Here is a 12,612-nt window from a genome sequence, read left to right as displayed (position 1 = left end):
CATGTACTTGCCTAAGACTTGCACTCAATTCATGTGGATACAGCCAGTGTCTCCAAGTTCATTACCTTCGTGCAGCATGAGTCACGAGGGACGGAACACCATGACCTTAGGACTATTCCAACTGCTGCCCAGTGCCGGGTGACTGAGGAGCAGACAGGTGCTCCCCCATTTCTGCTCCACTATCTTGACACCCCCACCTTGAATCAACCAATTTTAATACTTAGTGGTTTGCTTTATCCAGAATTTGAGCAAAGGTGTCCAATTTGGGCCAAAACTATTTTCATCATAAATTCCATTAGTCAAATCTACTCGTTGCTTCCAGAACAATTTCATGCTTTTCATTCTCCTTTATTACTACTGAGATGTACTTTTCAGGTAAATTTTACAGCAAAGATATGATTAAATAATGCATTTTTTATCCAAATCAGGTTTTATAAGCAACTTGTTCTATGAATATTTTCTGATGTTTGAGATCTAATATTTGAGATGTTATCTTTCTCAGTATATGTCTTTCCTTTCCCATTATCACTCACTGGGTTCCTCTTCCCCCTTTCCAGCAGTTCCTTCCTCTACACATAGCCTCCTTTCAGTCCCCATCCGTGTGTGTGTGTGTGTGTGTGTGTGTGTGTGTGTGTGTGTTTAAATCCAGGTTCTTCATATGAGAGATGTAACATTCATTCTTCTAAGAATATTAATGCACTTATTCACTACCAGCTTTTTAAGTTTTTGGAGAATATGTGACGGATATATTTCGCAAATAGGTTTTACTAAGACAACTTAGTCTTCTCCTAATTTTTTAGCTAACATTAATTATCAGTACAATATAACCTTTACTACTTTGTTTTATTGAAGGCTATTTAAAATATTAGTCATTGTGAAATGGAAATACAAGATTTTTAGAATTACGTTTCTAGTGTATGAACAAAGAATATTCAAGGCAAGTACATAATAGAGTTAAAAATAAAAATAAGGGCAAAACATTCTTGGCTTCAAATAAGGGGGATCATGTGGGACTTTGGCACTTCATAATGGCTCCTAAATTAGTACTGTAGCCATTGCCCTTCTAGTTAGTAATGTTAGTCAAGTTTGGTAGGGAGGGTCTTAATAAAAATGCTCTAAGTTTGAAGGTAATGTCTCCAGGAAGGTGTCAATCAAAAAGACTCAGGAAGCACACCGTGATGGGATTAGCATACATTACTGTAAGCATCTTCATCCTCTACCAACCTGGCTGTAGATTTCAGATGCCCTCTTGGCTCGAAGCATATCTGGGATATCCATATTCACCTGCATTCCTTTTCCCTTAATTTCATTCTCTAAGTCTTTCCTATATTGCTTCTAGAAGAATAGAAAACAATCTCAGCTCTTTGCTTAACTTTCCAGGACCATATTGCTATTTATGTGTTTTAACAGAAAAGTGACATTCACCCTCCTCCAGGACCTTCATTTGAGACTTTGTGTTCACACCTTCCTTACCTGGCTGGCCATCTCGGATGCCCTCTTAGCTCTCCGAACATCTAGAGTGTCTGCAGTGACCTGCATTCCTTTTCCTTTAATTTCTGTCTCCAGATCTCTTTTATAATCTTTCTGTAGAAAATAAAATGCACAGTGCTCTGCAATCATTTCAAAATGGTGTGAAAAAAACACAATGTCATTTTGACAACAAGACTGTATGTTCTGGAATTGGGTTAGACCTATTCTTTTCTTTCTATATACCAAGATAGAAGTATGATGTGCAGTAACATATTCATATATAACCAGGAGGCTTTGTCTACTAAGCTGAATTAAGTACAGAACTAGATTGAGAAAACTTATATTCCAATGATAAACTTGAAATTTTATTGGTGACTATATAATTCAGTTGATAACTATCAAAAAAGTGACTATAAAATTGTTGCTATTCTTGATGGTTGCAACTTATTATACTTCCATTCTAAATCACTGGGTTTATGTAATATTGGCCCAAGTCTCTGGACCCTATGGAACTTAAATAAATCATTCTACCCCATCCTTGGTTCTATGAGGTTAGTTAAGGGATGAGTGCCCTTCCTTTACCATGAAGTATATCAGAAGAACCTTTCTTTTTCTTCCTGGATATGAATGACAATGGATTCACCCTGTCTGGGAACTGAGTCAGGAAGGGAAACTAAACCCTATCATCCTTAAGCAATGCAAAAACTTTCAAAATGACCAGACACATTCTGTAAAAGGTATCACTAGGCAACTTCATCATTGTTTGAACAAAACACCTCCAAATCTGGAAGGCTTAAAACAGCATATAACAGCTTCATTCCAAGAGAGCAAACCCAAACACACAAGTGTCCTGAGAGACTCTGACTGAGTCCAGTTTGCTGATATCTCATTGGCTATAGAGAGCCCACAGAAATGGTACAAGTTTGACTACTGGAGGATACTGGCCCAACAATATATCACATTGACACTATTTTTAAACTCCACTGTGGATATTAAAAATCAATAGCAAAATCCCAAACTTTAGTTGCAAAGGATTTGAGAGCCTGTCAATTTGGCAAGATGGAACATGAGTAACTAAGATTATGTACAAATGAGCCACAAAGAGTACAACAATAACAGCATCTCTGCCAGATGGTGGTGGCACACACCTTAAATCCCAGCACTTGGGAGGCAAAGCCAGGCAGATCTCTGAGTTCAAGGCCAGTCTGGGCTACCAAGTGAGTTTCAGGAAAGGTGCAAAGCTACACAGAGAAACCCTGTCTCGGGGAAAAAAAAAACAAAACAAAAACAAAAACAAACAAACAAACAAAAAACCAGCATCTCAGCATCTCCAAAATCTCCTTGGGCCATGGGGAACACAGCTAGCTCTCCTAAGACTATTTTCTCTTCAGTTGTCACTAACTAAATTCACACTGTTATCCTAACACATATAAAAAAGAAAAACAGAAAAATCTCAACTAGTATACAAAAATGAGTGATTAAAATCCCAATCTACTAAAAAAAAAAAAAAAGGCTTATATGTCTCAGAAGCCTGCTACTAGGCAGAAGGTGAAATTCATAGTTTCTACTTACTCCACAGTCCTTGCTCCAGAGTGATGCTTTCAGTTGGCTCCAACAGCCATTCTAATGATAATAATTTCATAAGCTCCTTTTTCTAGCCCTGAATCCCACGCCCATTATAATACACTCTAGTCTGCTAAATCGAACTAATACTGGATGCACCCTCTAAATAAGAATAAGAAAAATTCATAAAAGTATGGCTGTTGTGATGAAAAGAAAATGCACATTAAGAGAGCAAGAACTGGCGAGGCGGTGGTGGCACACACCTTTAATCCCAACACTCAGTAGGCAGAGCCAGGCGGATCTCTGTGAGTTCGAGACCAGCCTGGTCTATAGAGCGAGATCCAGAACAGGCACCAAAACTACACAGAAAAACCCTGTCTCGAAAAAAAACAGAGAGAGAGAGAGAGAGAGAGAGAGAGAGAGAGAGAGAGAGAGAGAGAGAGAGAGAGAGAGAGAGAACTGAGGCAGAATTTGGGCATAAATTCACTAAAACTGTTGAAATCATGCTGTGCCACAGTTATGGAATGTGAAGGCAAGGCAGAGCCCAAAAAGCCAGTATTATATGATATGGAGCGGCCTTGCCTTCACATTCCAGAACTGTGGCCCCCTGGTGGACTCCAAAACACACCATCTATCAGACATCACTCCTCTAGCACACACTGATTAATGGCTCATTCCTGAGGCTAAAAAGGGAGCCAGCCTACGAGTTTATTAGGAAGAATTTAAATTGGAGGCACATGTGTGTGCTAAAATTATACCAGGGAAACTCAAGAATTTATGGAGCACACCACATTGAGCAAAAGTGTAATGCTCTCACCTGGCCTTCATAAATGATGGATAACTAACACTGTGGTGGAATGGCCCCAGAAAGCCTATAATTCCCTACCTGATGTGTGTCGATGATCGAAGATCAAGGATTCCCTGACCTGGCTCAGTCCCCCCACTGTTTGAAACAGCTACCCAACTGCTTACTCATCATCCTGTTCATACCTTCTCGATCTGTACCTGACCAGGTCTGTTCCATGAAGCCCATCTGTTCCCTGCTCCTGACCCATTTTCCACTTGGGATCCAGTTTTGTCTTTACATCTCTGGTTTCTGCAGCTTTGCTCTCAAATCTGGTTTCAACTCCACCAGCAGCTCCTTCTCCACACTGATCTGGCTCATTTTTTACCTACACAGACATTTTTTAGCCCACTTCTAAAACCTCTTGAACTTTGAATTCTGCTTTTACTTATATTCATTCTGTAACCAAGTATATGTGTGTGTGTGTGTGTGTGTGTGTATGTATATATGGGTATATGCATGTGTGTGTGTGTGTGTGTGATATATAAGAGTTAACAGTAATTAAGACAGAAGAGTAATTAATTAGAATAAAGAACTTTCATTTACTTTGTCCATGCTACCAAGGTGGGTGGGTTTTATTACAAATTAATGTCATTAAAACTGCTAAACCTTATGAATTTTGGTGTTATTCAATATATGCTGACATTGTAGAAAGACACAAGTATGTCTGTCTGTGTTTATGACATAGCTTTCCCATGACAGCATCAGTTCTGAGAATGGATATGGTACCTTAGTCTGGGGCAGGAAAATGTAAATGGATTTACAATAGTGTCACAAGGTGTAATTGATGAGTGGAATCAAGGTGACATCTAAGGCTTGTCTGATACCATTTGAAGAGGCAGAAGAGATAAGAGGCAGGGGGAAAATTAAGAGTTCTTGGCATAACATGTTGAGATCTTACACACATGGACAACAGTAATTTCAGTGGCTTCATAGCCACATCCACATTATGAAACACATAATTTTTCTAAAAGACTTAGGCAACTATATGAAGTAATGAAAAAGAATCCACAACAGTAAATGAAAACAAAAGAAAGGAAATTATACAGCATAACTACATTTAAAGTTTACTTAAGTCTCTGTATATACAAGATCATGTTTGTCTATATATCATACATACAGATCTGAAAGTCTACAACAAACTTCTGAAAATGACCAATTATGCTGTGAGAGTCATGGTAGCTCTCAGAGCAGCCCTAGTGAAGAGTCACGACCAAACCTTGAGAAAAGCAAGTCACCCTCCATAATCTGCACCCCTGCTTTCTAAATTACTCTTATATAACTGCCTTATCCTAAACACTGTCAAATTCAAGTGACTTGTTTGTACTCTCAGAATCACTGAGGAGATTCAGGAAGCATGAATCACAATCCCGGATATCTCCCTAGAAAATGCACATATGGTCTGACCCCTACAGTTTTGTTATGCTCACATCTTTATATGTATTGCATGAAGAGAAAGTGGCACTGAATGAATGCACATGGTCATTCAAGACACATCATCTCTTAATCCAAAAGTTGAATCTAGAAATCTCAAGTGCAGATATAAAATGAACAAAGGATGTCTTCTAAACACACAATCACATAGAAACAAAGATTGTACTCACATTAAAGTCTCAACATGTGGTTTCTATGTTTACCTCAAAACATTGGAAACACAAATATGCTAAGCAGAATATGAACTATACTATAGAAAATGCACTACAAAAGTATTTATCATACCCTAGACTAACATTAAATGTGTTGTAATGCAGGAATAAAATATGTCAGGGTGTGCGTCCCTGTGTGCATGTATCTGTGTGTATTCTATGAAAATTTCTCTTTTTAAGCTTCCTTTAATGTATTTAAAGTGTACAAAGTGGAAACTATACATTTTCAAATCAACATCATGATTTGACATGATTTCCACTCCAAACTGTCAAACCAGCCCACAAAGCTTTGAGAGATTCCATGCACTACTCTAGCTGCTGATATGATCTGTTGAGTACAAAAATAGGAGTTTCGAAGTCTGTCTGACCCTCCCCACTTACCTCACTGGCTATCTTGGCAGCTTTCTTGGCACATTGTATTTCAAGTGTATTGGTGTCAATTTGCATTCCCTTCCCTTTAATTTCTGACTCCAGGTCCTTTTTGTATTCTTTCTATAAAAGCAATGTTCAGCACAATTTAGTCACTCTGTAGACAACATATACTTGTAGTTAATGATTAAAAAAAAAAACTAAGCATTTTTAAAAGACCAAAAGAGTGCTGTGAGATGGCTCAGTGAATAAAGTACTTACTATACAAGCATTAAGATTAGAGTTTAGATCCCTCAGAAGCCACATAGACTAGACTAGACAAATCAGAAAGCTCTGGGTTCAGCAGAGACCCCCCAGTTAATAAAGTAGAAAGCAATCATGAAAGACGCTCAATATCAACCTTTGGCCACATATCACATACTTGTGCAAACACATATACATGAATGGACACAACACACACACTTAAGAAAAAAGGTATATAACCAATGTCCAAGAGAATGGAATGTTTACTACTACGCATGATCACACAAAACTAAGTAATTTGGGGAGCATACATAATTAGAACCACTGTTCTCACCGGAGATGTTCTTACACTATTAATAGGGCAACTGTTGAGTGATAATCTTCATGGAGTGCTGTTCTGGACACTGGGAGACAGACAAAGGGATGCAGATGGGTTGAGGCTATAGGGAGAAGACTGAGAATGAGGCCAGAGCACTCAGAAGCTGAGCCATAAATGCTACAGATGATCCCTATAATTCCTTCTTGTCTGTGAAATAAGGGTAAGCATTGCCCCACAGTGAGGAAAATGAGGCAGCAAACACAGAACCCGTCATTAGTGGGACTTAGGAATAGAAAGTTGGCTTTCTCTAGTCTCTGTCTCTAGATGGCCACTCCAGTCCTCTTTTTTTTTTTTTTAAACAAAGCCTGTTTTGTTGCTATTCCTACTACCATCTTACCACTCAATTCTCAACTGGACCCTACCATTTTAAGTTTAAAGTAAACTCTCCAGATATAATTGACAAGCAATAATAAGGTTGACCCTTCAATGTAGACTGGCCACATTATCACAACTAAAGAAGACTGCTCAGACTACTAGCAGTCTTCCCTGTTTCTATATGAATTTCAAGACTGTTTTATCAATTACTGTGAAGAATGCCATCAGGAACATTTTGACTTCTTTATCTATGTTCATCCCTTTTATTTCCTGCTCTTATCTTATTGCTCTAGCCAAACTTCAAGCACTGTATTGAACTGGACAGGAGATAGTGGCCAGCTCTGTCTTGTTTCTGATTTTAATGGAATTGTTTTGAAGTTTTCTCCATTTAGCAAAAATGCTATGGGTTTGACATACATAGCAGCCTTTGTTATGTTGAGGTATGTTCTCTCTAATCCTGTTGTTTCCGGGGCTTTTTATTATGAAGGGATGTTACACTTTGTCAAAAAGAATTTTCTCTGTCTACTAAGATGATCGTATATTTTGTCTTTAAGTCCATTTACAAGTTTTATTGCATTTATCAATTTGCATATGTTAAACCATTCCTGCAACTTTGGGATAAAGCTAATGTGGTCATGGTGAACGATATTTTTCATGTGTGCCTATGTTCAGTTTGTTGTGATGTCTCCCTATCATCTCTAATTTTATTAATTTGGATCTTCCCTTTCTCTTAGTTAATGTGGCGAGGGTTTGTCAATCTCATTTATCTTTTCAAAGAACCAACTTCTCATGTCGTTGGTTCTTCATATTGTCTTGTTTGCATATTTGTCTCCAGTTCTTTAATTTCTGCCCTGGTTTCAATTATTTTTCCCATCTACTTCTTTCAGTTTGGGTTGTTCTTGTTTTTCCAAACCTTTTGAGTGCATTATTAAATTATCTGTTTGAAGTCCATCTCGTTTTTAATGTAAGCACTCAGAGCAATACATTTCCTTTTAAGACTTTTTTTCATTTTATCCCAGAGATTTTAGTAAGTTATGTTTTCATTTTTATTTAATTCCAAGACGTTTTCTATTTCTTCCTTAATTTCCTCAAAAGTTCAAATACTTGACAATTGAGTAGCTTCATCCCCATGAGTTTGTACATCTTCTGGTGTTTCTCTGTTATTTATTTTTTGTTATTTTTATTAACAACGATTTACTTGATTGCAGTCAGATTGAATGTATGAAGTTATCTCAATTTTCTTAAATTTGCTCTGTGTACTAATATATTGTCTTTTTTAGAGAAACTTCTGTGGCATACTGACCAAAAAAAATGTGTATTCTGCAGTGTTTGGGTAGAATTCTCTGTAAATATCTATCAGGTTCATTTGGCCTATGATGCCATTTAGCTCCACTGTTTCTCTGATTATATTCTGACCATTGGTGAAAGTCGATCTTGAAGTCACTACTGTAACTATATTGGGGTTAGTCTGTGACTTAATGCCTAGTGTGTTTGTTTTATGAAACTGGGTGCAGCCAACTTTGGTGGACTTGTGTTAGAATCATAAGTCCTCTTGGTGGATTAGAATGAAGTGGTCTTCTTTGTCTCTTCGATTTGTTTTAGTTTGAAGTCCTTTGTGTTAATTCAGAACAGCTATGCCTACTTGTTTCCTGCTCCCATTTGCTTAGATTATTTTTTCCTACCTTTCACTCTAAGGTAATGTCTAGTCAAAAAAGTAATGTTTATTTCTTGTAGACAAGAAAAAGGTAGACACTATTTTCTAATTCAGTGGCTTCGTCTCAGGCTTTTGATTGGGGAATTGAATCAGAGTAGACAGTCCTGAAGCAGGAGAAGCTGGATTTCTTACCAGGTGTTGGTCCTGGCCAGTATGGTCAGGTACCTGTAGCATAGTTCTTAGGTCAGAGTGGGTGGGGCCAAAGCAGAGGAGGCCAGGTCTCTAACCAGGTGCCAGCGGCCATGTGTGTGCCAGGTACCTGAAGTAAGGTTCTCGAGTTGATGTGAAACTTTCTAACTACAAAGAGTCTCACAAAGCCACGATGTGATACCAAAGTCATAATAATATAAGGAATAGGAGACTGAAACTACTTCCTGGACATTTCATTTCTTCTTATAAAGTTCGTATGAAATGAGAAGCAACTACTTTCACTCCATACAGAGGTTTAACTCTTTAGCAACCAGTTGAAGATTAGAAATGTGTATTGCTTAAAGAGCAAGACAGCACAAGCCGTTCAGTTGCCGCTGCTGCCAGGACATGAGGCCACACCCATCGCATGTGTACCTTTACTTGCTTTTAAATAACCAGGTCAAATCTCATAGGACTATTTTGCCTATGACACATATTTCTCTAAAAGGACCATTTTCTGCACCCACTGCCCATAGAAAGATTGTGAGGATGAAATTACCTTTAATGCTTCCTGGAGAAAGGCTTACTATGACATGGCTGTTTATTATCATCTACACATATAAGTTGTGCCATATAGAACCTTTGAGAAAACTGTATCGGTAGGGAAAGAAGCTGAAAATGTTCTCATTCTGAGCTGCTAAAAAAAAAAAAAAAAAAAAACAAACAAACACAACACTCACCTCGCTGGCCATTTCAGATGCTCGCTTTGCTCTCTGAATATCAAGGACTTCTGAACTAAGTTCCATTCCTTTCCCTTTTATTTCATTTTCCAAGTCTTTTTTATATTCTTTCTATAAGACAAGAATAGAATATTTCATTTGAAGCTATCTCTGCAATTACTTTAACTCATATGCCAGTTTACATGTCTTCTAGAGACCGCAGACAGGAGAAAATATTGTCAGGAAGGAAAAAATTAGATGCTGAGCATTCTTGCCTTTTCCCATTGACGTTTAATTTTCTCCTCTATCAAACTCAAAGTGGCATCCACTTTTACCAGTGCTTCGTCCTTTCTCCCAATATCTTTTGGCATCATCCTGAACTTCTTTAAAAAGATATCTTCCCTTTAAGTGTCAGAGAAAAATCTTAAGAATAAATAGGCTTCTTTATTTGAAGTGATTTTGGAAATATCTATTTGATGTGAATTTCTAAAAGAACTTACTGGAAAAGAATTACAAAGCCAAAGGTTAAGGTAGCCAGAGGTATTTTTAAGTTTGTGTTTTATTCAAAGAATTGTTAAAAAAAAATACCAAATAGTTTCCTGAAAATTGTTAACATAGATTTTGAATGTCTGTCTTAATATCACTGTTTTCAATTTTTTTTTTTTTTTAGGTAGAATCTCATACAGCCAAGGTTGGCCTAGAAATCTCCACATAGACAAATATGACCTTGAAGTTCTGATCTTTCTCCCCTACCTTCTGAATGCTGGGATTATAGGTATAGACTACCACACCCATTTTATGTGGTGCTGGGATGGAACCCAGGGCTTTGTGCATGCTAGACAAGTACTCTGCCAACTGAGCTACATCCCAAGTAGTCACAGCTGTTTTACATACTCTTGTATATAAATTATTCTCTATTGACAAGTTTCTTGTTTCCTTATTTACTTCCATTATAAAATAATATCTTATTCCATCAAACAAAGTTTCATTTTATGAATATTTTGCTAAATAAAAATAATTCCCTTTAATGATAAGAAATCAGGTTGCAGTTAATTCTGGGGTTCCTGTCATGGCACATGCTTCCCCCCCCCCCATCCTAAATCATTAAATTAGCTTGATTGCTGATTAAACAATAGCTTTAGAGGGCTTTGTCAAGCCTGCCTGTGATTTTGGAAATAACCCTGGTCAAATGACCTTGATAAAAGTCAGACTTTCTGCTAATTCGGTCATGTGACCTTTAGGAGGCCCTTTGAGTAACTCAGTCTCCATTTCCATCTGGACAAAAGGAAATAAAATCAATGTCCTGTTAATGCCAAAGGGCGATGGAGGAAAAGCAGGCAAAATATTGGAGCAGCCAAAGGCCTTACATAAAACATACATTTGAGACTAAAAAGTGATAATTAGGAGACTCTACATGGCAATATAAAATCATAAAGAACAGAGCATAGAATACATTTACAATTAAGGGCTTATATGCAGAAATGTATAATTGTATTAAGTATCCAAGTGGCTTTTTCCATTAGCTATCTCTACGTAACTAAGTGAAAGATCAGCCGTTATGAACGACATACTTGTGTTGAAGCCCTAACTTCTTTGGGAAGTAGTTAGGTTCCATTGATGTTACAGGGTAGGCCCTATGATGAGATTAAAGGTTCCATAGAAAAAGAGGCCAGAGTTCCCTTGTTCCTCTGCTGTAGTGATAACAGTCAGAAAGCCATCAGCAAGCAAGAACAGGACTCTCACCCAGAGCCAAGTGCACCAGCACCTTGATTTGGGGCTTGGTTTTCAGCGTCAGGAGAAATGTCTAACTTGAAACCACTCAGTCTACCATATTTTGTTACAATAATTCCAAGCTGCTCAACCCAGTGAATAGTTTTCTGGGCCTTTTCCTGCCCAGTTCAGACATTCAGACCCCTAAGTCCAAACTGTTATCAACTGAATCTTGCTATGTTTTAGTTATAGCCTTATTGTTCTGCATACTTCCTTTGAAAGAATTAGGGCAATATTTTTCCCCATTAAGAAAGAAGAAAAGAAGAGAAGGAAAGGACTAATCTCACTTTGTCATCTGTATGCAAATGATTGGAAGATCCAGCTTTAATATGCATACAAAGAGTATAGTTTCAAAATGTAGAGCAGTAACAGGACACTCTCATTTATTTGTTTTCAGTTTCTAGAAAATTTACAAGAATAAAAAGTGACAAAAAAAAAAAAGTACAAGCGAATCCCTACAGATGTTATATGGCTATTCTAAAGAATCCCAGTAATTTCTGATGCCACTTTAATGGCAAAGGCCAGCTATCATTTGCTTATTAAAAGTTGACAACGAGATACCTCCAAATGGAAATCATGCTTCAATTCATTCCACTGGCTTAAGACATTTCTTCTAGAGGAATCATTTCTTTGATTCAAAAATTTAGAATAAGATGGGACTTCACTTTTCTTTTTGTATTCTACTTACACATTACATTCTAGATTGCATTAACATATAATCATTTAGATGAGCATATCACAGTAGAATTAGAAGAGCTCTCAGTTAGCTTTGAGCCACTTGGAGGAAATGGATTAATTTTTTAAAGTGTTGATGTACAAGTATGTCTTGATTTATTAAAGTTAAGAAATTTAATATTCAACAAATTTAATATCTTAATTTTGAGCCAAATTTTAATTAAGATTTCAAGAAAAGTTCAAAGAAGATAAAAGCAAAACACAGCAATGAGTTCTTCTGTGCTGTGTGCTAACTCTGTAATTTTCCCCACATAGAAGAGAGAGAGCTTTTGAATAAATCCTCTATTCAGACTTTCCCAAGTGAGTCCCTCATTTCTGATATCAAATGTCATGATGCTGCAGAAAAACTACCCAAAGAGCTGGAGAACTGGCTCGGGAGTTAAGAGCATGAATTGTTCTTCCAGAGGATCTGACTCAGGTTCTCAGTTTGGGTGTATCAAACCTTCAGTTCCAGGCGACCTGAAGCCCTCTTCTGGCCTCTACAGACACTGCACTCATGTACACAGCCACGGGAGAACACATAATTAAAAGCTAAGATTAAAATTTTTTTAATTAAAACTGGTTGTAAAATATGTTTTATGATAGCTAAATTTAAGAGAATCAAGTTTTCAAAAAATTGGTTTTCTGAGCCAGGCATGGTAGCAAATTCCTTTAATCCCAACACTCAGGAAAGCAGAGGCAGGCAGATCTCTGTGAGTTCAAGGCCAGTGTGATCT

At 37.4% G+C, this 12,612-nt stretch overlaps 1 protein-coding gene across 15 annotated transcripts in view; it reads right to left on the bottom strand.

Annotated features, from left to right (window-relative positions):
• Nebl (nebulette) overlaps window positions 1–12,612 on the bottom strand; it is a 361,793-nt gene that overhangs the window by 48,356 nt on the left and 300,825 nt on the right. For 10 of the 15 annotated variants that reach the window (XM_076572681.1, XM_076572688.1, XM_076572678.1 and 7 more), the window contains 4 exons: window positions 9,413–9,523; window positions 5,905–6,015; window positions 1,474–1,584; window positions 1,225–1,335 (listed from right to left, as the gene is read on the bottom strand). The exons of 2 other annotated variants lie outside the window; for them this stretch is intronic. In XM_076572681.1, the coding sequence (XP_076428796.1) occupies window positions 1,225–1,335; window positions 1,474–1,584; window positions 5,905–6,015; window positions 9,413–9,523 (444 nt within the window). The remainder of the gene's footprint in view (window positions 1–1,224; window positions 1,336–1,473; window positions 1,585–5,904; window positions 6,016–9,412; window positions 9,524–12,612) is intronic. 3 more of the 15 variants (XM_076572684.1, XM_076572685.1, XM_076572687.1) reach the window with 2 other exon arrangements.

This window comes from Peromyscus maniculatus, chromosome 5 (assembly GCF_049852395.1).
Source record: "Peromyscus maniculatus bairdii isolate BWxNUB_F1_BW_parent chromosome 5, HU_Pman_BW_mat_3.1, whole genome shotgun sequence".
Classification (NCBI taxonomy): domain Eukaryota; kingdom Metazoa; phylum Chordata; class Mammalia; order Rodentia; family Cricetidae; genus Peromyscus; species Peromyscus maniculatus.
Note: the sequence above shows the minus strand (reverse complement) of the source record. Positions and strands in the feature narration are given on the sequence as shown.